Genomic DNA, 27,302 nt, shown 5'->3' on the forward strand with positions numbered 1-27,302 from the left:
ACCCAGCCCTGATTGGAAGAGACAGTCTTCTCCAATTCCACATGAATATTTATATGTCATCATTAAAAAAAAAAAAAAAAAAAAAAAGCAGCTTGTCTATGTCAGAAAAATTTAACCAAGTGTGTCAAGGTGTTTGTGATAGTGAACACACACTCCCTTAAAAATGTAATCGAGGACCATATTTTAAGATAAAAGCCGCGTGTTTAACTCTGTGCTTCATCAGCACTGGCTGTATACTTGTGGAGGATGCTTGATATCCAATAACACAATGTACGATTTTATCAAAAGATAGATTAAAAAAAAAAGTCACTTTAAGTAACAAATTAATTTTAATACAAATTTCAGGATTTTTAGCGCAAGGAAGCAGATTTTAAGCATACCATGAAGATTCAGTGAGGCTTTCATTAACATAATACATCCAATGTATCATACAAAAAAGATCAGACGTATACAGAGTTGACATGGAATGTTTTCTTCATTTGGGCTTAAGGCAGCAAAACAGTGAAATATCTATGTTGTGATGGTTTTAAAAAGGATGTTTTCAATTAACCTGTATTATAAATATTATAAATATTTCTCTAATATAATGCTTTCTATGTATTCTTTCATTCTGATATAAAGGTGTGTACAGTACAGTGGGTGCAGTGTAGAATCTGTTCTGTACTCGCTGAATTCCTTTATTTAGATCTGACTCTGGCTGACCCCAGAGCCACAATCTGTCCTCCTGCGTGCCAGGAGAGGTCGTACTGTTCAAACATTGGCCCTGCTGTTATCAAAGAACACAGCTCTGCAAGGCCAAGTCCCTCCCTTAATCTCTAACAGAGTGAGAGTAAAGGATTTCATTCAGCAATAACCACGACTGAATGAGGTGTGTATAGAGTTTGTTTGTGTGTTTATATATAATGAAATCACCACACTTAACAGAATTTGTTTTTGCTATCCATCATTTTGTGTCACACTCATCTAAATGATCTAGCTATATTACATTAGTCATCCCAGCCTGTGTACCTCCTTACTCCACTGCTCCCTCTCAGCTCCTTCCTCCTCCCTCTTGCTCCATCTCCTGGGCCTGTCCTGTGGTCAGAGCATGGAGGCTCCAGATGGTCAAGTACCAGCAGCAGAAGGGGGACCCTCAGGGCACAAAGGCCTAACTTTCAATTAAAGTTTATTCTGAAAACTCCCCATCATTGTTCAACTATTTTCCATGAATAAAAGTCTGTTGAACTAGGAAAATATGGAGCCATCACCAAACCCTCGGGTAAACCCTCAGAAGTATTTTACACCTAAAGGCATAATCATTATCAAATAGGGAGAATTTTTTTAAATGTCGTCATTGTAAACGAGGAAACAAAGTTTAAATTCAAACCCACAGGTTCTTGTACTGGAATGTGGAAAAGCCTGACAACCCTCCCTCTTCTTCCTGCTCTCAAAAATAATCTCCACAATCTCCACTCTGTCCATATATTTCCTTGATCCCTCCCCATTCAGATCTACAGTTAAGGCAGTGAAACTCAGACAGTCATTGTCACTGAGAGGAGAAATGGCACAAAAAGGAGTTCCTCTCGACCAGGAGACCATTTCTTGTTCGATCTGTCTGGATCTACTGAAGGATCCGGTGACTATTCCCTGTGGACACAGCTACTGCATGAACTGTATTAAAACCCACTGGGATGAACAGGATGAGAAGAAAATCCACAGCTGCCCTCAGTGTAGGCAGATCTTTATACCGAGACCTGTCCTGATGAAAAACACCATGTTGGCAGATTTAGTGGAGGACCTGAAGAAGACTGGACTCCAAGCTGCTCCTGCTGATCACTGCTATGCTGGACCTGAAGATGTGGCCTGTGATGTCTGCACTGGGAGAAAACTGAAAGCTGTCAAATCCTGTTTGGTTTGTCTGGTCTCTTACTGTGAGAAACACCTCCAGCCTCATTATGATGTACCTCAATTAAAAAAACACAAGCTGGTGGAGCCCTCCAAGAAGCTCCAGGAGAACATCTGCTCTCGTCATGATGAGGTGATGAAGATGTTCTGCCGCACCGATCAGCAGTGTATCTGTTATCTCTGCTCCATGGATGAACATAAAGGCCACGACACAGTCTCAGCTGCAGCAGAAAGGACTGAGAGGCAGAGAGAGCTCCAGCTGAGTCGACAAAAAATCCAGCAGAGAATCCAGGACAGAGAGAAAGATGTGAAGGTGCTTCAACAGGAGGTGAAGGCTATCAATGGCTCTGCTGATAAAGCAGTGGAGCACAGTGAGAAGATCTTCAAAGAGTTGATCCGTCTCATGGAGAAAAGAAGCTCTGATGTGAAGCAGCAGATCAGATCCCAGCAGGAAACTGAAGTGAGTCGAGTCAAAGAGCTTCAGGAGAAGCTGGAGCAGGAGATCACTGAGCTGAAGAGGAAAGATGCTGAGCTGAAGCAGCTCTCACACACAGAGGATCACACCCAGTTTCTACACAACTACCCCTCACTGTCACGACTCAGTGAATCTACAGACTCATCCAGCATCAATATCCGTCCTCTGAGGTACTTTGAGGATGTGACAGCAGCTGTGTCAGAGCTCAGAGATATACTACAGGACATTCTGAGAGAGACATGGACAAACATCTCACTGACAGTGACTGAAGTGGATGTTTTACTATCACAACCAGAGCCCAAGACCAGAGCTGGATTCTTAAAATATTCAAAAGAAATCCCACTGGATCCAAACACAGTAAACACACGTCTGTTATTATCTGAGGGAAACAGAAAAGCAACTTTAACGAATCAACGACAGTCTTATTGTAGTCACCCAGACAGATTCACTTCATGTTGGCAGGTCCTGAGTAGAGAGAGTCTGACTGGACGTTGTTACTGGGAGGTGGAGTGGAGAGGAGGAGGAGGAGTTGATGTAGCAGTCACATACAAGAATATCAGCAGAACAGGGAGCTCAAATAAATGTGTATTTGGATGCAATGACGAATCTTGGGCATTAAATTGTTCCCAAAACGGTTTTACATTTTGCTGCAACAATATCAAAACCCCAGTCTCAGGTCCTCAGTCCTCCAGAGTAGGAGTGTACCTGGATCACAGAGCAGGTATTCTGTCCTTCTACAGTGTCTCTGAAACCATGACTCTCCTCCACAGAGTCCAGACCACATTCACTCAGCCTCTACATGCTGGACTTGGGTTTTGCAGTTGTGATGGAGACACAGCTGAGTTCTGTAAATTCAAATAGACAAAGGTCATTTAAGGTGCAGTTGGTTAAATCTGTATTTTTTATTGTTTTTCTGCACTACACACAGATCACCTGTCAAACATTATTGGTGGTACTTTGACCTCTTCTCATTTATTGTTGTGTTGATGTTTGAGTTTCTTTAGGTGGAGCTGGAGCCATGGAGGATATCACTGCTCATAATGATTTTTCTTTCCTTTAAACTCAAATTTCTCCACGTGAAAATATAAACTTCTATGTGCTTTAAATGTTTGTTGAATATTTGTGTTGATGTATTTGTGTGTTGTTGTTTCTCTTCCACTGCATGGGCCTCAACAGAGAAATCACCAGACCTTCCTTTATCACAGATATTTTGTTCTCACTGTGTAAAGACAGAAATCTATATTTACATTTACATTGATGTGTTGGTCAGAACAAATGTTGTTGTTGTTCAAATCAACTTACAAATAAGGAGATGATTATTTTCTTTTCCATATCAGAGATTCAGGTGAAACAAACTAATTGTGTGGATGAAGTGAATCTGTTCATGAAATCACTGAACAAGAGTCATTGAACAGACTTTACTAATCCAATGTGTGAACAAGCTGAAGCTTTTCATCATGAATAAAGTTGATTTTCCTAAATAATAAACCAAATGTTTTCTTCTGTCTTCATTCAAGGATCTGATTCAAAGCTGATGGAGAAAATGTGAAACTAATATGAAGCAAAACAACAAAAACTACAGTGTTACAGTGTTGATATTCAGGGCAGAGGAACATTTATCAGTCACTCTCTGTCCTTTCAGCTTCCTTCACTAAAACTGATTTGTCACAGAGAAATGAGCAGTGTTTTCTTTCACTTTCTGCTTCAAAAACTGGAAAAATGTTCAGAGTTACTTTACTTCGTTTCACACTAAGTTTTAGTGTGAAGAAGTTTAGTCGAGTCCTGACACACATAAGACAAGAGAGGTTGTGTTGTTGTGGACTTGAGGTCATTTTATTTGTTGTGATGTTGATTTACATGAAGACGAAACTTCAGAATGAGGCTGTCATGTTCAGTGAAAGTCATCAAGACACAATAACTGATGTTTGGTGGAGATTTATGTTGTTTTATTTCAAGTTTTCACTCGTTGTTTTACAACAAGTGAAATGTTCAACAGTCAACAACAAATGGAAACTGTGCAGCCTGCATCAGCTCCAGTCTTGTCACCATAAAATGAATATATTTCTTTAGATTTAATTTCAACTATTTCAGTGTTGGTCAATCAGAAGTGAAGAAGTCACATTCCCACCTGAAGGCTGATGAGAATAATATTTGTAAATTGGAAACTCTTCCAATGCAGCATCGGAGTTACAGGGTGTGACTCCTCTTCCTGCAGTGAACATCACAGCCGGTGAAAAACTGAAATCTGAAAACTGATGCACAACACAGGAAATAACATCTCACCTGTTAATCAATCTGAGATCATAAGACATATAATTCATGATCTCAAGACATCAGATAAAATAACTACAACCACAACTAGTAGCATATTCATGCAGCAGCATTCTGTCACTGTGACACAGTAAACTGTCTCATCTTTAACTCCTGTCTACTCCAAAACCCTCACTTTGGGGCTTTCTTATAGACTCAGCTAATCTAAACAAAGTGTTAGTTACAGTGGCTCCTGAAAGTATTCAGACCACTTTAACTTTCTACAGACTTTACTGTGTTGTACATTTGATTATAAATGGATAAAGTTACCATTTTGCTGATCAGTCTAAGCACAGTTACCCATAATGACAAAGCAGCTCTTGGATTTGGCAAGTTTATCTAATTCTTCTGACAGATCCTCTCAAGCTCCATCAGATTGGATTGGAAGTGTCTGTGAGTTGTCCTGTAGCTCCTCCAGCGTAGTCTTGACTGTACCCAATCTCAGGTCAAGTGCACTCTGGAGCAGGGTTTCCTCCAACATCTCTCTTATGGGCTGCAATCACTCTTTCCTCAGTTCTGACCAGTCTCCCTGTGTCTGTCGCTGAAAAGTCAATTTGTAGACCCATCTCAAGGAAAACTGGAGCGAAGAGGAAGCACCTGAACAGCAAAGGGTCTGAATACTTTTGTAAATGAGAGATTTTGATTTTGATTGATTTTACTAAAAGCACAGAAATTTTCAGAAACATATTTTCATTTTGTCATTGTGGGTTATTGAGCATAGAATAATGAACAAAAATTGGTAGTTTTATTAATCTTCAATAAATTGTACAGCACAATAAAGTCTTCAAATACTGAAGGGTCTGAATACTTTCTGAAGCTGCTGTAAATGATTTAGCCAGCAGGCTCATCTACCAAGCCACTAACTGCAATCTGACACGGAACCACAGCCTTAGTGGAATGAATGTCTTTTTTTACATTTTTTTTTTTAATTGCAACTTTCACTTTTTGTACAAAAATTACATACATATACATTTGTTCTGACAGACACATCAATGTAAATTTAATGATAGATTTCTTTCTTTACGCAGTGAGAACAAAACATCAGGAGGAGAGAGACAGATTTTAACCAACTGCACCTTAAATGAACTTTGTTTATTGGAGTTTACAGAACTCAGCTGTGTCTCCATTATACCAGTAAACCCAAAGTCCAGCATGTAGAGGCTGAGTGAATGTGGTCTGGACTCTGTGGAGGAGAGTCATGGTTTCAGAGACACTGTAGAAGGACAGAATACCTGCTCTGTGATCCAGGTACACTCCTACTCTGGAGGACTGAGGACCTGAGACTGGGGTTTTGATATTGTTGAACCAAAATGTGAAACTGTTTTGGAAACAATCTAATGCCCAAGATTTGTCATTGAGTCCAAATGTACATTCATTCAAGTCCCCTGCTCTGCTGATATTCTTGTATGCGACTGCGACAGACACTCCTTTTCCTCTCCACTCCACCTCCCAGTAACAACGTCCAGTCAGACTCTCTCTACTCAGGACCTGATAACATGAAGTGAATCTGTCTGGGTGACTAGAATAAGACTGTTGTTGACTCCATGTTGCTTTTCTGTTTCCCTCAGATAATAACAGACATGTATTTGCTGTGTTTGGATCCAGTGTGATTTCCTGTGAATATTTTAAGAATCCAGCTCTGGTCTTGGGCTCTGGTTGTGGCAGTAAAACATCCACTTCAGTCACTGTCAGTGAGATGTTTGTCCATGTCTCACTCAGAATGTCCTGCAGTTTATCTCTGAGCTCTGACACAGCTGCTGTCACATCCTCAAAGTACCTCAGAGGACGGATATTGATGCTGGATGAGTCTGTAGATTCACTGAGTCGTGACAGTGAGGGGTAGTTGTGTAGAAACTGGGTGTGATCCTCTGTGTGTGAGAGCTGCTTCAGCTCAGCATCTTTCCTCTTCAGCTCAGTGATCTCCTGCTCCAGCTTCTCCTGAAGCTCTTTGACTCGACTCACTTCAGTTTCCTGCTGGGATCTGATCTGCTGCTTCACATCAGAGCTTCTTTTCTCCATGAGACGGATCAGCTCTTTGAAGATCTTCTCACTGTGCTCCACTGCTTTATCAGCAGAGCCATTGATAGCCTCCACCTCCTGTTGAAGCACCTTCACATCTTTCTCTCTGTCCTGGATTCTCTGCTGGATTTTTTGTCGACTCAGCTCGAGCTCTCTCTGCTTCTCAGTCCTTTCTGCTGCAGCTGAGACTGTGTCGTGGCCTTTATGTTCCTCCGTGGAGCAGAGATAACAGATACACTGCTGATCAGTGCGGCAGAACATCTTCATTACCTCATCATGACGAGAGCAGATGTTCTCCTGGAGCTTCTTGGAGGGCTCCACCAGCTTGTGTTTCTTTAATGGAGTGACATCATAATGAGGTTGGAGATGTTTCTCACAGTAAGAGACCAGACACATCAAACAGGACTTGACAGCTTTCAGTTTTCTCCCAGTGCAGACATCACAGGCCACATCTTCAGGTCCAGCATAGCAGTGATCAGCAGAAGCAGCTTGGAGTCCAGTCTTCTTCAGCTCCTCCACTAAAACTGCTAACATGGTGTTTTTCACCAGGACAGGTCTTGGTATGAAGGTCTGCCTACACTGAGGGCAGCTGTGGATTTTCTTTTCATTCTCTCCATCCCAGTGGGTTTTAATACAGTTCATGCAGTAGTTGTGTCCACAGGGAATAGTCACCGGATCCTTCAGTAGATCCAGACAGATCGAACAGGAGATGGTTTCCTGGTCGAGATGAACTTTTTTCTGTGCCATTTCACCTCTCAGTGACAATGACTGTCTGAGTTTCACTGCCTTAACTGTAGATCTGTAGGGGAGGGAACAAGTAAGGTTGTCAGGCTTTTCCACATTCCAGTATGAGGACCTGCAGGTTTCAGTTTAAACCTAATAATTATGTATTTAATTGTTGAATACCTTTGAGGGTTTTTCTGAGGGTTTGTGATGGCTCCATATTTCCCTAAGCTTTCCTCAGTTTCAGTTCAATTGACTTTTTGTCAGGGTTCTGCTTGGGCCTCAGTTTGCTCCCTGGTTTGCTTGGGCCTGTCTCTGTTCTCCCCCTCCCTTGTGTGTGGGTATGTCTGCTCCCTCCCTCTCTCTCGGCAGGGGTGTGGCCGCAGCGCTGGCAGCCTGACACATCTGCAGCTCATCACTTGATCAAGCCCAATAAAAAGCCTCTTGCATGTCTCTCGTGTTTTCTTTGGTTGCTTTCAGAGTTAAGTTTAGTTGTTGTGGATATTCACTTACCTGTGTCTCCCTCTATTTCAGTGGATCCTGCACCAGCATTGCCTCTTGCCCCTGTTGGAAACCTGCCTCTTCACGTGCCACACCATTCATCTGCAGACGCCACGCTCCTCCGCCATTGCCTGCCACACTACTCACCTGTCACCTTCACACCACTCCACCATTACCTGCCATGCCATTACCAACGACCCCCCCCACCTTCCACTGGATCCTCCTAATCACCTGCAACATCCCCAAAGAGACTTTTTTTTTTTTTTTTTTTGGCCTTTTAATGCCTTTATTAGATAGGTACAGTGAGAGAGTGACAGGAAAGTCAGGGAGAGAGAGAGAGGAGATGACATGCAGCAAAGGGATGCGGTTCGGACTTGAACCCCGGGCCGCTGCGGTTAGGACTAAGACTTAATGGTACACGCTCTACCAGGTGAGCCACCAAGGCACCCAAAGAGACTCTTTTTAACCAATAAATTCCTTTTTTATCATTTCATCCTGCTTGTGTGTGTCTGAGTCTATCCACGTCCTTCTGGATTGACCTGCTTGATTTGCCTTTATTTGACAGGACAGTAGAGAGTGACAGGAAAGGGGCAGAGAGCGGGGGAATGACACGCAGGAAAGAGTCGGGCCAGTCGGGAGTCAAACCGGCACTCGCCTGCTAAGAGCAGCTCATGTGGTATGCACCCTAACCACTCTGCTATCGGGTCGCCCCCAAGAGTAATCAAAGTCCTTTTTTTAAGAAAATGTCAGAAAATTATGAAACAGTGATTTGATTTTTTCATTAGAAAATCTATTAGATTTCTCTAATCATTCATCTGTTTTGTTCATTCTGCAAATAAAACCTGATTCCAGTGAAGTCTTTGTGTAACACAATAATCCCTTCTCAGTTTAGGGGCCAGAGTAAGTTACTTGTTGATTCTGCTCAATGAACAGACATATCACTCGATGTATTAGAACAGGTATGGGGCCCAGATTTTTGTGTTTACACCACTGACTGTAACAAATGCAGAGGTTTTTCCTTTTATTCCATTGAGTGTCAATAACATCACGTTGGCAGATGTGTAGGTGTGTTTGTTTAATTCACTGTCCTGCTCCTCATCCTGGAAAGTGGCAAAGCCTGATAACATAATAACATGTAACAGTAACACTACCTTTGGACTTCATATGGACTGAATGGACTTTGTGCTCAGTGATAAGCCAATGACTATCTTCTTTGTATTTTATTTCTTGCATTTATATGCATGAAACATTACAAAGAGCCACAGCTTTGTTTTTGTTTGGAGCCATGAGCTGAAAAGTTTGTGAACCAGTAGGTTCATCTTTAACAATACATTATGTTTTATAAACTCATTGTGTGTTTTTTTTTTTTTTTTTTTTTTTTGAAAAGTTTCAGATTACTACAGCTACCTGATAAGTGTAGGTAAATTAATTATAATCGTTCCATATCCGTTGCCATATGTACATTTATTCACATGAAATCATCAAATGTGTGGTGATGTGATCAGTTTGACCATTTTCCTCCTGCACAGTGTTTAGATGCTGGTTTTGTGGCTGTGTGTGAACTTTTCATCTGACTGTGAGAGTGGAAATAAACACATAGATGGCAAGTCTTACTGCTGTTTCAGAACAATGTATATGTTTAGATCAATAATCAATCAATAATCAGATTTTTATATTTAGAGAACAAAAGCCTGAAGTGTCAAGTGTCAAGAATTTCTGAATCTTATCTTTCCCAGTAGAGCTAGGTTAACAACTGGCCAAATCAATATATTGACCAGTATTAGCTTATTACTGATACATTGGTATTTTGTATATGTGTACTGATATGTAACAAGATGTTTCTGTTAAAAAATGCCACAGACATGTTTAAAGTACTTTAGATGTATTTGTGAAGAGATGTTTGTTTATGTTAAAAACTGTCCTGGATATTTTTAACTGTTCAATTTAGTTTAACTGACATGAGACAGAGGAGGCCAAGTCACATATATCTATAAAATGTGAAGGATAACAGAGTAAAGTCCAAGACGTATGTTCATTGTGGTAAATGTTGATATTGTCCTAAATAAAACTGGTATCAGTCAAGTTACAGCTGCACTAATGATCAGGTTGAACACGTATGACGAAAGATCTGATATAATGTTGGACTCACTGTTGTTTCAAATATTCTCATGACGTCTTTTTGTGAACAAGTTGACTTTAAAATGATGAGATCTAGTTCACTGTCAGATTGTTAATAACAATGACCCTCACCAGGCCTTAGGAATCAGCTATGGAATCAAAGTTTACAAAACTTCAGAATGAGAAGCTCTGTTTTTATTCTTCTGTAAGAAGAAACTTACTAAAATATGAATAATATTAGCTGCCTAGATGTTGTGAGCTGAATATAAGAGCTCCAACACACCCTGTCTATCACAAACTGCTCCTCTTTGTGGAGTGCAGAAAAGACTGTAAGACACTTCCCTGGTTTCTCTCGTCTTCCTGCTTCAACACATATCAAGCTCCACCCTGTCAAGGTGTTTCTTTGTTCCCTCCCCCTCACAGATCTGTAAGTATGAGGATGTGTGTAAACAACTTGTTGTGAACTGCAGGAGATAATGAGTCTCACTCACTGCAGTTTCCTTCAGAGCACAGAGATTGTTTCTGTCCAGAGAAAGTGAAACTGTTTGACAGTGACTCTCAGGAGGTGAAATGGCGCTGCAAGGAAATCAGCTGGACCAAGAAAAATTCTGCTGTTCGATCTGTCTGGATCTACTGAAGGATCCGGTGACTATTCCCTGTGGACACAGCTACTGCATGAACTGTATTAAAACCCACTGGGATGGAGAGGATGAGAAGAAAATCCACAGCTGCCCTCAGTGTAGGAAGACCTTCACACCGAGGCCCATCCTGATGAAAAACACCATGTTGGCAGATTTAGTGGAGGAGCTGAAGAAGACTGGACTCCAAGCTGCTCCTGCTGATCACTGCTATGCTGGACCTGAAGATGTGGCCTGTGATTTCTGCACTGGGAGAAAACTGAAAGCTGTCAAATCATGTTTGGTTTGTCTGGTCTCTTACTGTGAGAAACACCTGCAACCTCATTATGATGTACCTCAGTTAAAAAAACACAAGCTGGTGGAGCCCTCCAAGAAGCTCCAGGAGAACATCTGTTCTCGTCATGATGAGGTGATGAAGATGTTCTGCCGCACCGATCAGCAGTGTATCTGTTATCTCTGTGAAAAGGAGGAACATAAAGGCCACGACACAGTCTCAGCTGCAGCAGAAAGAACTGAGAGGCAGAGGGAGCTTGAGTTGAGTCAACAAAAAATCCAGCAGAGAATCCAGGACAGAGAGAAAGATGTGAAGGTGCTTCAACAGGAGGTGGAGGCTATCAATGGCTCTGCTGATAAAGCAGTGGAGGACAGTGAGAAGATCTTCACTCAGCTGATCCGTCTCATGGAGAAAAGAAGCTCTGATGTGAAGCAGCAGATCAGATCCCAACAGGAAACTGAAGTGAGTCGAGTCAAAGAGCTTCAGGAGAAGCTGGAGCAGGAGATCACTGAGCTGAAGAGGAAAGATGCTGAGCTGAAGCAGCTCTCACACACAGAGGATCACACCCAGTTTCTACACAACTACCCCTCACTGTCACGACTCAGTGAATCTACAGACTCATCCAGCATCAATATCCATCCTCTGAGGTACTTTGAGGATGTGACAGCAGCTGTGTCAGAGCTCAGAGATAAACTGCAGGACATTCTGAGAGAGACATGGACAAACATCTCACTGACAGAGACTGAAGTGGATGTTTTACTGTCACCAACAGAGCCCAAGACCAGAGCTGGATTCTTAAAATATTCACAGGAAATCACACTGGATCCAAACACAGCAAATACATGTCTGTTATTATCTGAGGGAAACAGAAAAGCAACATGGAGTCAACAACAGTCTTATTCTAGTCACCCAGACAGATTCACTTCATGTTATCAGGTCCTGAGTAGAGAGAGTCTGACTGGACGTTGTTACTGGGAGGTGGAGTGGAGAGGAAAAGGAGTGTCTGTCGCAGTCGCATACAAGAATATCAGCAGAGCAGGGGACTTGAATGAATGTACATTTGGACTGAATGACAAATCTTGGGCGTTAGATTGTTTCCAAAACAGTTTCACATTTTGGTTCAACAATATTAAAACTCCAGTCTCAGGTCCTCAGTCCTCCAGAGTAGGAGTGTATCTGGATCGCAGAGCAGGTATTCTGTCCTTCTACAGTGTCTCTGAAACCATGACTCTCCTCCACAGAGTCCAGACCACATTCACTGAGCCTCTACATGCTGGACTTTGGGTTTACTGGAATAATGGAGACACAGCTGAGTTCTGTAAACTCCAATAAACAAAGTTCATTTAAGGTGCAGTTGGTTAAAAGATGTGGCCTGTGATTTCTCTGCTGATAAAGCAGTGGAGGACAGTGAGAAGATCTTCACTCAGCTGATCCGTCTCATGGAGAAAAGAAGCTCTGATGTGAAGCAGCAGATCAGATCACACTGGATCCAAACACTGCAAACATGTCTGTTAATATCTGAGGGAAACAGAAAAGCAACATCAGTGAGTCAACAACAGTCTTATTCTAGTCATCCAGACAGGTCCTGAGTAGAGAGAGTGTGACTCGAAGTTGTTACTGGGAGGTGGAATGGAGAGGAAGAGGAGTTGATGTAGCAGTCGCGTACAAGAATATCAGCAGAGCAGGGAATGAATGTGGATTTGGATTCAATGACAAATCGTGGGCATTATATTGTTACCAAAACAGTTTCACATTTTGGTTCAACAATATTAAAAGTCCAGTCTCATGTCCTCAGTCCTCCAGAGTAGGAGTGTACCTGGATCACAGAGCAGGTATTCTGTCCTTCTACAGTGTCTCACAGAGTCCAGACCACATTCACTCAGCCTGTACATGCTGGACTTTGGCTTCACTGGTCTTGTGGAGATACCGTTGAGATGTGTAAACTCAAATAGACAAAAGGTCTTTTAAGGTGCAGTTTGTTAAAATCTGTATTTAGTTCATCACTTTATTTTATCTCCATGTTTGTTGCAGCTCAATGCTGTTGTGTTTCTGCACTGCACAGCGATCAACTGTCAAACACTATGAGTGGTACTTGACCTTAACAGAGAAATCACTAGACCTTCCTTTATCACTGATGTTTTGTTCTCAATGTGTAAAGACAGAAATCTATAATTACATTTATAGTGATGTGTTTGTCAGAACAAATGTTGTTGTTGTCCAAATCAACTTACAAAAAAGGTCTATAAGGGCTTTATTAAACTGTAATTATCATGATAATAATCAATAAGGAGATGATTGATTATTTTCTTTTCCATATCTGAGATTCAGGTGAAACAAATTGATTTTGTGGATGAAGTGAATCTGTTCATGAAATCACTGAACTTCTTTGTTCTAAAGAAGAAATCAAATATTTTCTTATCTTCCATCTTTCCCATATGACCTGAATGCAGCATCAGTGTTACAGAGTCTGACTCCTGTGCACAAACTGACACAGTGTGATATTACATATATTTAAATGTGTCTTTACTGATGTTGTTTTAAGCTTCCAAAGGCTGAGTAAAGTTATTACTCCTCTTCCTGCAGTGAACATCACAGCAGGTGAACAACTGAAATCTGAAAACTGATGAATAACACAAGAGGGCGCCTTCATCCTGCTGACCAGGGATGTCGTGGAGGTTAAAGCTCCTCAGCTCAGTTTGTCCACGTGTTTCAAACCATGTTCTTAATCTGATAAGAAACAAAAGTATTTATTAGTATATAGAGCTTCAGATATGATTGGTGTGACTGTGCGAGGCAGACTTTGTTAAGGGGTTGGAGTCCAGGGGAACCATCTTTTAATGAATGGCTTGTGAAGCAGCAGATCAGATCCCAGCTGAAAACTGAAGAGCTTCACACACAGAGGATGACTCCCAGTTTCTGTGCAGATACCCCTCACTGCCACATCTCAGTGAAGCTACAGTGTTACCCTGCACCAAAGTCCAACCTGATCATCAAGGTCATGTCAGCAACTTTGTCAGAGGACACAAAGTCTGAAAAATGGCTGGATGGAGATTAAATTGACAGAGGTTGACATGGACCTGTCACTATCAACTCCACAAGCAGAGCCCAAGACCAGAACCAGAAGTCTTAAGACCTTTCACATGAAATAAAACTGGATTCAAACACACTGACCTGGGATCTAGTGGAGGTTAAAGCTCCTCACCTCAGTTTGTCCACATGTTTCAGATCATGTCTCTAGAAATCACCTCAACTATCTCTCTGTGTAGTGTAGACAATTACTCATCAAGACCCAGGTGCTATTATGTTGACTGGGAGATTCAAACAATGTAAGTGTGATGATGTGATACTGAAGGAGGTGGAGCTCAGCTCTGACCGAGGCAGAATGATCCTGCAATAGAACATTAGAACATTTTATTTTTACAAATTAACAGACAAGTTATATTATAACTAAGCCAACACACTTGGTTATACCTGCACTGTGTGTGTCTAAAAGAGAGTGACTTGTGTTTCATTCAAAGTCTCTATTATTTGTGATCAATGAAAGAACCTTGGGACTGATGGGCTGCTGTTGGTTAGAATCTTTCTTCTCCACTTTGGTCCTCTGGTCTGGATTTATCTTGAAAAGGCTCCTGTAAAGACAGAAGGACACTTGGATGTAGCTCCAACAATCATTGTGATCATCACTGGTTCTGTGGATGATCCAGACATTAACTGACTTTACACTTGAAATACAGCTTCAAGTCAAATATTGATCTTAAACTGACTTTTCATCAACTGTTATGTTCATATCAGTACATTAAAGGCATTGGTTTGAAAAATCATGTGTGGCTCAGAGTCCAATCTTTGGTTTAAGATAGAATTATTTGGAATATTTACACTTCAAGTCTCACCTCAGAGTTGATCCCAGTTCTGGTGGATACCTGAAGCTGAGGCAGCGGTTTGTTGCAAACATCAGTACAAGGTCATTGTGGTGTTGCCTCTCTCTGCAAAGGGCAGATGATGATATAAGCACCGGATGTTTTTAAAAGATGTTTTTAAAAAAACGTTGTCTGCAGGCGAGAGTCTGTGCTCAAAAGTGATATTTTTATTAACGAAATACTACAAACAAAAAACAAAAATGAATCCCGGGCAATTCAAAGAAAAAGAACTTAAACCATATCAAACTAATTCTAAAATTGCAGCCTCACTACAAGCTGCTACCTGCTCTACGTCTTTTTCTCTCTCTCTCTCTCTCTCTCTCTCTGACCCCTGAATAGCTTGCACTTAATCTTCACTTATGTGGAGCATACCATCCTCCCAGGTAAGTGTGGGGGTGAGCTAAAATGCTCTTCATTCCAAGCACCCCACCCCACACTACCACTCCCCACACTAAATTCTCCTAACTGGATCTGACAGCCCACACCTGTTTCCTCTCTCCCTAATTGAGCAGCCAATCAACCCCACTCAGAGAGTCCACTGAAAACGTCCAACGTAGGCTGACCCTTCCAAAATAAATCACCAAAATATCTTCAAACTTATCTAAAGAAAAATCAAACCCTGAAGAAAATTAATAGAAACATTTACTCAAAACTCCAACAATGATAATAACAATGATAATGTGGGGGATTAGGGCACAGTGAAAAGGGAATAGAACAACCTTTTCACAGTCATCAAGAAAATTCAGGACAGTGTCATTCACGATGGTCTGGTCCACTGAGACCATGAAGAGTCCAGATGTCAAGATGTTACATTACTTCTGTTTTGAAAATAGTGATATTTGGTACTTTCACTGACTGTAGTGTTACATTCAGTGGTTTTATTTCAGACATTTGTTCTATGTTGACTTGAAGGTTTTCCATCTCTGTGTGATACCTGTTGATCTGTTTTTCATTGGGCTCAGTTACAGTTTTTTAATGGTTTGGTTGTTTCATACTGGATGATGTCATCTTGTTCTGTGAGTATGGACAAAATCAATAATCTTGGTTCCTGAGCTCAATACACACATTATTTTACAATTTCAAGTTCTTCTGAACTAATCACTGACATCATCATCATCATCATCATCATTATCATCATCATCATCATCAGCTACTACAATTAGCCTGCTTGAGAAGGGAGGCAGCAGTAGCTTGTTGTTGTTGTTAAGACACAGCAAAGACATTGATTTGAATCCTCATCATTAGGAATCAGTTATAGAATCAAAGTTTACAGAACTTCAGACTATGAAGCACTGTTTTTTATTCTTCTGTAGAACTCCATTAACTTTGCTGGAAACTTTGTCAAATATGAATAATATTACCTGCCCAGTTGTTGTGAGCTGAATGTGATAGATCAAAGTTCAACTATTTTATGTTAATTGAGTCATAATTCTTACTGCATGTTGTAAATGACAGAAAACACACCCTGTCTGTCACAAACAGCTCCTCTTGGTGTTATAAAGAAAGGCTGAACAACCTTTCCTCTTTTCCTTTTTTCCACACTCATCAAGCTCCACCCTGTCAAGGAATTTCTTTCTTCCTTCCCGTTCACAGAGATTGTTTGTGTTCAGAAAAGGTGAAGCTGTTTGGCAGTGACTCTCAGGAGGTGAAATGGAGCTGCAAGGAAATCAGCTGGACCAAGAAAAATTCTGCTGTTCGATCTGTCTGGATCTACTGAAGGATCCGGTGACTATTCCCTGTGGACACAGCTACTGCATGAACTGTATTAAAACCCACTGGGATGGAGAGGATCAGAAGAAACTCCACAGCTGCCCTCAGTGTAGGCAGATCTTTATACCGAGACCTGTCCTGATGAAAAACACCATGTTGGCAGATTTAGTGGAGGAGCTGAAGAAGACTGGACTCCAAGCTGCTTCTGCTGATCACTGCTATGCTGGACCTGAAGATGTGGCCTGTGATTTCTGCACTGGGAGAAAACTGAAAGCTGTCAAATCATGTTTGGTTTGTCTGGTCTCTTACTGTGAGAAACACCTGCAACCTCATTATGATGTACCTCAGTTAAAAAAACACAAGCTGGTGGAGCCCTCCAAGAAGCTCCAGGACAACATCTGCTCTCGTCATGATGAGGTGATGAAGACGTTCTGCTCCACCGATCAGCAGTGTATCTGTTATCTCTGTGAAAAGGAGGAACATAAAGGCCACGACACAGTCTCAGCTGCAGCAGAAAGGACTGAGAGGCAGAGAGAGCTCCAGCTGAGTCGACAAAAAATCCAGCAGAGAATCCAGGACAGAGAGAAAGATGTGAAGGTGCTTCAACAGGAAGTTGAGGCCATCAGTGGCTCTGCTGATAAAGCAGTGGAGGACAGTGAGAAGATCTTCACTCAGCTGATCCGTCTCATGGAGAAAAGAAGCTCTGATGTGAAGCAGCAGATCAGATCCCAGCAGGAAACTGAAGTGAGTCGAGTCAAAGAGCTTCAGGAGAAGCTGGAGCAGGAGATCACTGAGCTGAAGAGGAAAGATGCTGAGCTGAAGCAGCTCTCACACACAGAGGATCACACCCAGTTTCTACACAACTACCCCTCACTGTCACGACTCTGTGAATCTACAGACTCATCCAGCATCAATATCCGTCCTCTGAGGTACTTTGAGGATGTGACAGCAGCTGTGTCAGAGCTCAGAGATAAACTACAGGACATTCTGAGAGAGACAAGGACAAACATCTCACTAACAGAGACTGAAGTGAATGTTTTACTGCCACAACCAGAGCCCAAGACCAGAGCTGGCTTTGTAAGATATTCACAGGAAATCACACTGGATCCAAACACAGCAAATACCCGTCTGTTATTATCTGAGGGAAACAGAAAAGCAACTTTAACAGATCAACAACAGTCTTACTTTAGTCATCCAGACAGATTCACTTCATGTTATCAGGTCCTGAGTACAGAGAGTCTGACTGGACGTTGTTACTGGGAGGTGGAGTGGAGAGGAAAAGGAGTGTCTGTCGCAGTCGCATACAAGAATATCAGCAGAGCAAGGAGCTCGAATGAATGTGTATTTGGATACAATGACAAATCTTGGGCATTATATTGTTTCCAAAACAGCTATACATTTTTGCACAACAATATCAAAACTCCAGCCTCAGGTCCTCAGTCCTCCAGACTAGGAGTGTACCTGGATCACAGAGCAGGTATTCTGTCCTTCTACAGTGTCTCTGAAACCATGACTCTCCTCCACAGAGTCCAGACCACATTCATTCAGCCTCTACATGCTGGACTTTGGCTTCACTGGTCTTGTGGAGCCACAGCTGAGTTCTGTAAACTCAGATACACAAAGGTCTTTTAAGGTGCAGTTGGTTAAAATCTGCAGTTTAGTTCATCACTTTATTTTGTCTCCATGTTTGTTGCTAAAAGCTCATTGCTTTTGTGTTTCTGCACTGCACAGAGATCACCTGTCAATCAAACATCATGGGTGGTACTTTGACCTCTTCTCATTTATTGTTGTGTTGATGTTTGAGTTTCTTTAGATGGAGCTGGAGCCATGGAGGATATCACTGCTCATGATGATTTTTCTTCAAATGTCTGTTGAATTTTTGTGTTGATGTATTTGTGTGTTGTTGTTTCTCTTCCACTGCATGGGCCTTAACAGAGAAATCACCAGACCTTCCTTTATCACAGATATTTTGTTCTCACTGTGTAAAGACAGAAATCTATAATTACATTTACATTGATGTGTTGGTCAGAACAAATGTTGTTGTTGTTCAAATCAACTTACAAATAAGGAGATGATTATTTTCTTTTCCATATCAGAGATTCAGGTGAAACAAACTAATTGTGTGAATGAAGTGAATCTGTTCATGAAATCACTGAACAAGAGTCATTTAACAGACTTTACTGATTCAATGTGTGAACAAACTGAAGGTTTACATCATGAATAAAGTTGATTTTCCTCAATAATAAATCAAATGTTTTCTTCTGTCTTCATTCAAGTTTCTGTACTTTCAGCTTCCTTCACTAAAACTGATTTGTCACAGAGGAATTAGCAGAGTTTTCTTTTTCTTGTTGTTTCACACGAAGTTTTAGTGTGAAGAAGACCTGACACATATAAGACAAGAGAGGTTGTGTTGTTGTGGACTTGAGGTCATTTTATTTGTTGTGATGTTGATTTACATGAAGATGAAACTTCAGAATGAAGCTGTCATGTTCAGTGAAAGTCATCAAGACACAATAACTGATGTTTGGTGGAGATTTATGTTGTTTCATTTTGAGTTTTCCCAGTTGTCACTGGACCACAGTCACACAGCATTTACAACAAGTGAAATGTTGAACAGTCAAATGGAAACTGTGCAGCCTGCATCAGCTCCAATCTTGTCACAGCAGTTTCAGTCTTGGTCAATCAGCAGTGAAGAAGTCACATTCCCACCTGAAGGCTGATGAGAATAATATTTGTACACCAGAAACTCCTGAATGCAGCATCAGTGTTACAGGGTGTGACTCCTCTTCCTGCAGTGAACACCACAGCAACTGAACAACTGAAATCTGAAAACTGGTGCACAACACAAGACGGCGCCTTTATCCTGCTGACCAGGGCTGTAGTGGAGGTGGAATAGTCTTTCATTTTCATTGACGCCACTTCAACCACAACCGACTAACATAGCCTGCTTTATGCTGAGAAATCTGATTGGACATTGACAATCCAATCACAAAGCAGAATCCAGTCACAGGGCACATGGCTCTGGTGCAGTATATTTTCAAGATGGATGACGGTGCAGGCTTGAATCTACTGCGCCTTTTCAGGATCTGCAGCAGAGATTAAGGTTTCAGAACCACCTGCCCTCTGATTGGACTCTGCTTCTTGATTGGACTGTCATTGTCCAATCAGATTCAGATTTAAAAATGGGGTCAAAGTTCTACTCGTAACCTTGGTGTCGCACACTGTGTAGGAATTTTGTGCATCCAGTTTTATAGTTTTCTGCTCTGTATCTGTATGTTGACAAAGCACTTATTTCAAAGTGTCTTTGTGTTTCCTCACCACTGATATTATTTGTTCAGTTTTTATTCACATTCTTTTTTCACAAATACAAATCTTTTGTACAAATGATGTACAAAGTTGAATTTCTCATGAAGATTTATTTCACTAATATAAAACCTTGTTCACACTTTATTTTGTTCTACACTAATAAGACGTAACAAGTTGCAGTTTGTATCAAATTAGACATAATTAGAAATGCTCTTTATTAGACAGTAAAAAACATAGTTATACCCTTGACAAAAGGAAGCTACTGGGCCTAGCTCAGGCCACTAACACACAGCCAAGATATAGTCATCAGATCAGATTGAAATACGTAACAAATCCTCAAAAGGGGGAAAAACCACTGACCATTTCAACCACCACAGGGTTTTCCTCAGAGTGTGGTTGGAAAGTGAAGTTGACCAGAGTGGAGTGTCATGATTCCATATATTGACAGATCTCACTTGGATATCATAATATATTATAGGTAGGCTATGTGGGCAAGATGATATTGGTTACCATCATAATTGTGATCAATAAGAATTAGAAATAAAAGTATACCAACATTTTTAAACAATAAAAAGAGGAGTAAACCAGTTTACAAGAAAGGTGTGAAATTGATTTCCTCATTAAGACCTGGATACACCAAAGCATCACATTTAAAAATCCAAAAAGTCTCTGAAGTTATTTATTGAGATGATCTCCTCCTCTGATGGACTGCTCCGCAAACTCAATACCACCCACTTTGAGGAGGTTTTCGTTACTGTTAGGGCAAACATTGAAGTGATGTACTGTAAGGTAATCAGTGTTATTAGTTTTTATGACATTTGCGAGGCGTCTGTCCCGAGACGGGTGCAGGTCCCGCTGGGGTCCAGTCAACCGCCTTGCCCCCTCCCCCAGTTCTCTGACATCAACGTCCTCGGAGACATCAACACCAAACCCAAAGAACACAAGTACAAGCTCTGAAGGTGTCAGCGCTACACTCCCTTCAGTCAGCGTCAAACTTTTCTGTGAGTTCATCTGATGATGAAAAAGTTATTTATGATCGTAGTAGACTAGACTGCATCCTTCATCTGTCAGAAGTGATCAATGTCAGGTGACGGTTCCTCAGAGGAGATGGTTCATCTCATCTCAAACACACATCAGGCTTTGCCACATTCCAGGATGAGGAGCAGGACGGTGAATTAAAACACATACACCAACATATCTGTGATGTCAGTGACACTCAATGAAATAAGAGGAAAAACCTCTGTATTTGTTACAGTCAGTGGTATAAACACAAAAATCTGGGCCCCGAACATGTGCAGCCTCTGTAGTCCAACATCATTGAATCAAGGAGGTCAGTCCAGAAGGATGTGGACGGACCAGAACACTTTTACAAAACATGTGTGGGAAATAAACAGAGGTGAAGCCAAAAAAAGCTCATCTTATCCAGCAACACACAACATGCTCCTGATAACTTCTGACCTTTGACCTTCACTGGATCCCCTTTAGGAACTGTCTGTAGTTTAAATTTGTCTGAACTGTGACTGACGGCTGCTTTAACTTCACTGACTATATTTTTAATAAAGACACACAGAGGCTGTATCTACTCAGGAAGTTTAATGATTGCAGACTAAGAGCAAATTCTTGAAATGGTGTTTACCTATAATACACATTTTCATATATTTACTGACATTATAACAAAAAATCATATTTCTGTTCCGTAACAAGCGGATTAACTTTATCTGTGATGCAGCAATGAATCAATCACACTTGTCAGAAACCATAATCATGGCTGTTTTAAATGCATATTACAGTTCAGCATAAATTACAAAAAATCTGTACAGTCTATTAGTATTTAGACAGTGATGTTGCTGTTGTGTTACTTTCCAAACACACATGTATTTGACATTTTTGTTCTATTAAAATCCTTGTTTGCAACTTCTATTGTACATTTACTGTCCACCTTCCAGTAACGGCATCAGTCAGACTCTCTACTCAGGACCTGTCAGCGATGATTAAACTTGTCTGTGTTACTAGAATAATATTTTATCTGTCACCTTTTGTTCTTCACGCACACTGACAGGAGTTTATTTGTAGTGTTTGAATCCAGTTTTATTTCATGTGAAAAGTCTTAAGACTTCTGGTTCTGGTCTTGGGCTCTGCTTATGGAGTTGATGGTGGCAGATCCATGCCAGCCTCTGTCAATTTAATCTCCATCCAGCCATTTTTCCTCTCCTGTATATTTGTCCTCTGACACAGCTGCTGACATGTCCTTGATGATAAGGTTTGACTTTGATGTTTACTATCAGATTAAGAACATGGTTTGAAACATGTAGACAAACTGAGCTGAGGAGCTTTAACCTCCACTACAGCCCTGGTCAGCAGGATGAAGGCGCCCTCTTGTGTTGTGCATCAGTTTTTAGATTTCAGTTTTTCACCGGCTGTGATGTTCACTGCAGGAAGAGGAGTCACTGATGCTGCATTCAGGGCACATGGGAAAGATGGAAGAGAAGAGTTTTCAGTCTACAAATATTATTCACATCAGCCTTCAGGTGGGAATGTGACTTCTTCACTTCTGATTGACCAACATTGAAATAGTTGAAATTAAATCTAATGAAATATATTCATTTTTTGGTGACAAGACTGGAGCTGATGCAGGCTGCACAGTTTCCATTTGTTGTTGACAGTTCAACATTTCACTTGTTGTAAAAGCTATGTGACTGTGGTCAAGTGACAATTGTGAAAACTTCTCAGAAACAACATAAATCTCCACCAAACATCAGTTATTGTCTCTTGATGACTTTCACTGAACATGACAGCCTCATTCTGAAGTTTCGTCTTCATGTAAATCAACATCACAACAAATAAAATGACCTCAAGTCCACAACAACACAACCTCTCTTGTCTTATATGTGTCAGAACTCGACTAAACTTCTTCACACAAAAACTTAGTGTGAAACTAAGTAAAGTAACAAGTGAAAGAAAACTCTGCTAATTCCTCTGTGACAAATCAGTTTTAGTGAAGGAAGCTGAAAAGACGGAGACTGACAGACAAATGTTCCTCTGCCCTGAATATCAACACTGTAACACTAGTTTTTGGTGTTTTGCCTCATATTAGTTTCAAAGAGGTCAAAGTACCACCCCTTATGTTTGATTGAAATACAACAGCAATGAGCTTTTAGTAACAAACATGGAGACAAAATAAAGTGATGAACTAAAATACAGATTTCTATATGAGTTTGCACAACTCAGCTGTGTCTCCACAAGACCAGTGAAGCCTCAGTCCAGCATGTAGAGGCTGAGTGAATGTGGTCTGGACTCTGTGGAGGAGAGTCATGGTTTCAGAGACACTGTAGAAGGACAGAATACCTGCTCTGTGATCCAGGTACACTCCTACTCTGGAGGACTGAGGACCTGAGGCTGGAGTTTTGATATTCTTGTACCAAAATGTATAGCTGTTTTTGAAACATTTTAACGCCCAAGATTTGTCATTGTATCCAAATACACATTCATTCGAGCTCCCTGCTCTGCTGATATTCTTGTATGCGACTGCTACATAAACCCCTTCTCCTCTGCGCTCCACCTCCCAGTAACAATGTCCAGTCAGACTCTCTCTACTCAGGACCTGAGACCAGTAGGTGAATCTGTCTGCATGACTAGAATAAGACTGTTGTTGACTCATTAATGTTGCTTTTCTGTTTCCCTCAGATAATAACAGACGTGTGTTTGCTGTGTTTGGATCCAGTGTGATTTCCTTTGAATATTTTAAGAATTCAGCTCTGGTCTTGGGCTCTGGTTGTGATAGTAAAACATCCACTTCAGTCACTGTCAGTGAGATGTTTGTCCATGTCTCTCTCAGAATGTCCTGTAGTTTATCTCTGAGCTCTGACACAGCTGCTGTCACATCCTCAAAGTACCTCAGAGGACGGATATTGATGCTAGATGAGTCTGTAGATTCACCGAGTCGTGACAGTGAGGGGTAGTTGTGTAGAAACTGGGTGTGATCCTCTGTGTGTGAGAGCTGCTTCAGCTCAGCATCTTTCCTCTTCAGCTCAGTGATCTCCTGCTCCAGCTTCTCCTGAAGCTCTTTGACTCGACTCACTTCAGTTTCCTGCTGGGATCTGATCTGCTGCTTCACATCAGAGCTTCTTTTCTCCATGAGACGGATCAGCTCTTTGAAGATCTTCTCACTGTCCTCCACTGCTTTATCAGCAGAGCCATTGATAGCCTCCACCTCCTGTTGAAGCACCTTCACATCTTTCTCTCTGTCCTGGATTCTCTGCTGGATTTTTTGTCGACTCAGCTCGAGCTCTCTCTGCCTCTCAGTCCTTTCTGCTGCAGCTGAGACTGTGTCGTGGCCTTTATGTTCCTCCGTGGAGCAGAGATAACAGATACACTGCTGATCAGTGCGGCAGAACATCTTCATCACCTCATCATGACGAGAGCAGATGTTCTCCTGGAGCTTCTTGGAGGGCTCCACCAGCTTGTGTTTTTCAAATGTAGGTGATTTAAAATGAGGTTGGAGATGTTTCTCACAGTAAGAGACCAGACACATCAAACAGGACTTGACAGCTTTCAGTTTTCTCCCAGTGCAGAAATCACAGGCCACATCTTCAGGTCCAGCATAGCAGTGATCAGCAGGAGCAGCTTGGAGTCCAGTCTTCTTCAGCTCCTCCACTAAATCTGCTAACATGGTATTTTTCATCAGGACAGGCCTCGGTATGAAGGTCTTCCTACACTGAGGGCAGCTGTGGATTTTCTTCTCATCCTCTTCATCCCAGAAGCTTTTAATACAGTCCATGCAGTAGTTGTGTCCACAGGGAATAGTCACCGGATCCTTCATTAGATCCAGACAGATTGAACAAGACAGCATTTCCCCGTCCAGCTGAACTCCTTTCTGCGCCATTTCACTTCTCAGAGTCAACAACCGTCTGAGTTTCACTTTCTTAGAACAGAAATTAATTTGAGCTCTGATCTGAACAACATGTGTCTCTGCAGTGAACGTGGCCTGTCAGCTCTGTCACTTCACCACATGTTGATTCCACCCATCTTCAGACTGTAGATCTGAAGGGGAGGGAACAAGGAAAAGCATGAACAGAGTGGAGCTCCCTGCAGGAAGAAGAGGGAGGGTTACCAGGCAGTGACTCAGTCAAGGAGGAAGAGCAGTTTGATACTGTGTGTTTAACCCTTTTCTTTTTTGTTAACTATAGAGATGCCTTTAAAAAACACTGATAAGCACACCTTTTAGACTAGAAACTCTTCCTTGGATCTTTGGGAGAAGAGATGGTTTCCTAGATGTCTGAGTTAGTTCTTCTATTGTCTAAAAATATGTTTTCATTTTTGTTTTATAAATTAAATTAATTAGGCTGCAGTAGATGAAAAAGACAGAAATCAATCTCTGTTGACTTTTCAATATTTTTGAATTGTTTGATAAAGTTCTTGAAATATTTTAATATTTGATGCATATAAAATAACTAATAAAAGAAGCTACTTTTTGCAACTGTGAAACCCAGAGGACATGAATGAACCAGATCATTTGACTGTGCAGTTTAGTTTTGGAGACTGAAACGACTGAATGCATCCTAGAAAATGGACATTTTTATACATGTGATTAATAATATCCTTTTAGTTGTTTTCCAAATGATCCATCAGACATCACACTGTAGAAGTGATGTTGTCATCATATTAGCAAAGCTCAAGTTTTACAGTTTTACATGTCAATACAATTATTCATACAAAAGCATCAAGAGTGAAACAACTGTTTCAAACAACACAAACACACTGCAGTGAACCCCAACTTAAGAACAATCTAATGTTAGTGAAGGATAAACTACAAAATGTCACATATGGTTGATTACTGGCTTTATAAAAAGACCAGAGTGTAGTCTCAATAACCAAATACAAACTGCATAAAATTGATCAGTTACCTGGTAACATTTTCTAATGAATAAAAGAAAAGCAACAATTTCTGCATTTTATTTCATTTAAAAGATGGATTCCTAATGATTTGCAGCAGCTTCACAGCACTAACCAGGATGTATGACTTCAGGAATTTTATTATAAATCTTCTCGGCCTAAAATCATGAAAAATGAAAATCAATCAGAAAAAACTATTAAAAGCTTGAAGGGTGCATTAGTGTTACCTGACATACTTTGGTCTTACAGATCCACTCTCAGTGTTTCCATCTGTGTTGATTTCCGTCCTCACAGTCAGTTACAAAGTTCACACTCACAGCTACAAAACCAGCATCTAAATACTGTGCAGGAAGAAAATGGTCAAATTGATCACAACATCACAGGTTTGATGATTTCATGTGAACAAATGTACATATTTCAAAGGATATGCAACAATGGTTAATTATTCTATACAGTTCATAGGTATTTAGACAGTGACACTGCTGTTGTGTTGCTACCTGGTCCAGAGTTGCTTTAAATGAGACAATGACAACAGTGTTATGTTGAAGTTCTGACTTTTAGCTTTAATTTGAGGGTTTTCACATCCACATCAGACGATCAGTGGAGCAGGCAACTGAAGCCTTTTTATACACAGTCCTCCACTTTCAGTCACTGCAGGAGGATAACGATCCTAAACATACAGGTAAGGCAGAGAGAAAGTTTCCATGGCTGAACAGGAGAAGAGTTTTTTACTGGTCATATCAGTCACCTTACCTCAATCCAACTGTGTTTTATTGATGAAGACCTGAATGAAGGTTAAAAAGAACCACAAACACACAAGGAGTGAAGCACACTCTGGTTCAGGGCTGAAAGTTTTTTACATGAACTAATAAAGCTGAACACAAATCAATTCTCCCTCTCTCTGCCTTCTTGGTCTCCATCAATACATGTCTGTCATATGTGGAGAGAATCATTACCCAGCCTCTGAAATAACTACAGTTGGGCTTAGCTGGATAAATATCTGCATAACTTAATCAATAACTTTATCTGATCCCGCCCATATGGGGTCAAAATTGGCTTTTCAAGGGACCTCCCGATGCTGGAGCTTTAGGTCCTTATCCTAATGCAGATGACTTTGACGTCTGATTCACTGAACTGTTGTTATTTTCTCATAACACATCATATGTCTGCTATTTCAGAGGTCTATCAAGCAAGCGAAGGTAACCTTTTGAACTTCCTGTCAAAGCTTTTCATAATAAAAGCTAAAAGCTTGAACAATAAAATAGCAGAAAAAACGAATTCTTGCGCTTTTATTTTGTAGACAAAATCTTTAAAGAGGAAGTGATTCTGTGGGTAACTCTTATTGCTATGACAGAGACCTATTGTAAAACCAGGCCCTGTGCGCCGCTCCTTATGTGACATGGTTGTGTCTGTCGTTCACTCTCAACGTGGATAAAAGTATTATAAGCAGCTTCAGTTGGGAGGAGACTCTCTACTTTGATATTAGCTACAGCTTAATATGAGACTGTCAGTTCGATATTGTAAAATTAAAAAAA

The 27,302-nt window shown here is 40.9% G+C and overlaps 5 protein-coding genes across 5 annotated transcripts; 3 read left to right on the top strand and 2 right to left on the bottom strand.

The window, feature by feature from the left end:
* The first annotated feature begins 1,515 nt into the window (after nucleotides 1-1,515).
* Nucleotides 1,516-3,870, top strand: LOC139628833 (tripartite motif-containing protein 16-like). Its single transcript, XM_071490924.1, has one exon. The coding sequence runs from the start codon at nucleotides 1,541-1,543 to the stop codon at nucleotides 3,218-3,220; it is 1,680 nt and encodes a 559-aa protein (XP_071347025.1). The 5' UTR covers nucleotides 1,516-1,540; the 3' UTR covers nucleotides 3,221-3,870.
* A 138-nt stretch (nucleotides 3,871-4,008) lies between these two features.
* On the bottom strand, nucleotides 4,009-7,651 carry LOC139628835 (tripartite motif-containing protein 16-like). The gene has a single exon (XM_071490926.1). The coding sequence runs from the start codon at nucleotides 7,433-7,435 to the stop codon at nucleotides 5,762-5,764; it is 1,674 nt and encodes a 557-aa protein (XP_071347027.1). The 5' UTR covers nucleotides 7,436-7,651; the 3' UTR covers nucleotides 4,009-5,761.
* Nucleotides 7,652-10,554: 2,903 nt separating this feature from the next.
* Nucleotides 10,555-12,304, top strand: LOC139628836 (tripartite motif-containing protein 16-like). The gene has a single exon (XM_071490927.1). It carries the CDS (start codon nucleotides 10,601-10,603, stop codon nucleotides 12,272-12,274), a length of 1,674 nt encoding a protein of 557 aa, XP_071347028.1. The 5' UTR covers nucleotides 10,555-10,600; the 3' UTR covers nucleotides 12,275-12,304.
* Nucleotides 12,305-15,235: 2,931 nt separating this feature from the next.
* On the top strand, nucleotides 15,236-20,130 carry LOC139628832 (tripartite motif-containing protein 16-like). The gene is made up of 2 exons (XM_071490923.1): nucleotides 15,236-18,192; nucleotides 18,383-20,130. The coding sequence occupies exons 1-2, from the start codon at nucleotides 16,510-16,512 to the stop codon at nucleotides 18,455-18,457; spliced, it is 1,758 nt and encodes a 585-aa protein (XP_071347024.1). The 5' UTR covers nucleotides 15,236-16,509; the 3' UTR covers nucleotides 18,458-20,130.
* A 1,323-nt stretch (nucleotides 20,131-21,453) lies between these two features.
* On the bottom strand, nucleotides 21,454-27,277 carry LOC139628834 (tripartite motif-containing protein 16-like). The gene has a single exon (XM_071490925.1). The coding sequence runs from the start codon at nucleotides 24,755-24,757 to the stop codon at nucleotides 23,081-23,083; it is 1,677 nt and encodes a 558-aa protein (XP_071347026.1). The 5' UTR covers nucleotides 24,758-27,277; the 3' UTR covers nucleotides 21,454-23,080.
* Nucleotides 27,278-27,302: the final 25 nt, after the last annotated feature.

This window comes from Trachinotus anak, unplaced genomic scaffold (genome assembly GCF_046630095.1).
Source record: "Trachinotus anak isolate AG129_WGS33_773 ecotype Australia unplaced genomic scaffold, CSIRO_AGI_Tana_v1 ptg000012l, whole genome shotgun sequence".
NCBI lineage: Eukaryota > Metazoa > Chordata > Actinopteri > Carangiformes > Carangidae > Trachinotus > Trachinotus anak.

Excerpts from the sequence above, each read along its gene's own strand:
- LOC139628835 (XM_071490926.1), bottom strand. The coding sequence starts at position 7,435 with ATGGCACAGAAAAAAGTTCATCTCGACCAGGAAACCATCTCCTGTTCG.
- LOC139628836 (XM_071490927.1), top strand. The coding sequence starts at position 10,601 with ATGGCGCTGCAAGGAAATCAGCTGGACCAAGAAAAATTCTGCTGTTCG.
- LOC139628834 (XM_071490925.1), bottom strand. The coding sequence starts at position 24,757 with ATGGCGCAGAAAGGAGTTCAGCTGGACGGGGAAATGCTGTCTTGTTCA.
- LOC139628833 (XM_071490924.1), top strand. The coding sequence starts at position 1,541 with ATGGCACAAAAAGGAGTTCCTCTCGACCAGGAGACCATTTCTTGTTCG.
- LOC139628832 (XM_071490923.1), top strand. The coding sequence starts at position 16,510 with ATGGAGCTGCAAGGAAATCAGCTGGACCAAGAAAAATTCTGCTGTTCG. Across the intron at positions 18,193-18,382 it reads GTAAACTCAGATACACAAAG|ATGGAGCTGGAGCCATGGAG; the intron begins GTCTTTTAAGGT and ends GAGTTTCTTTAG.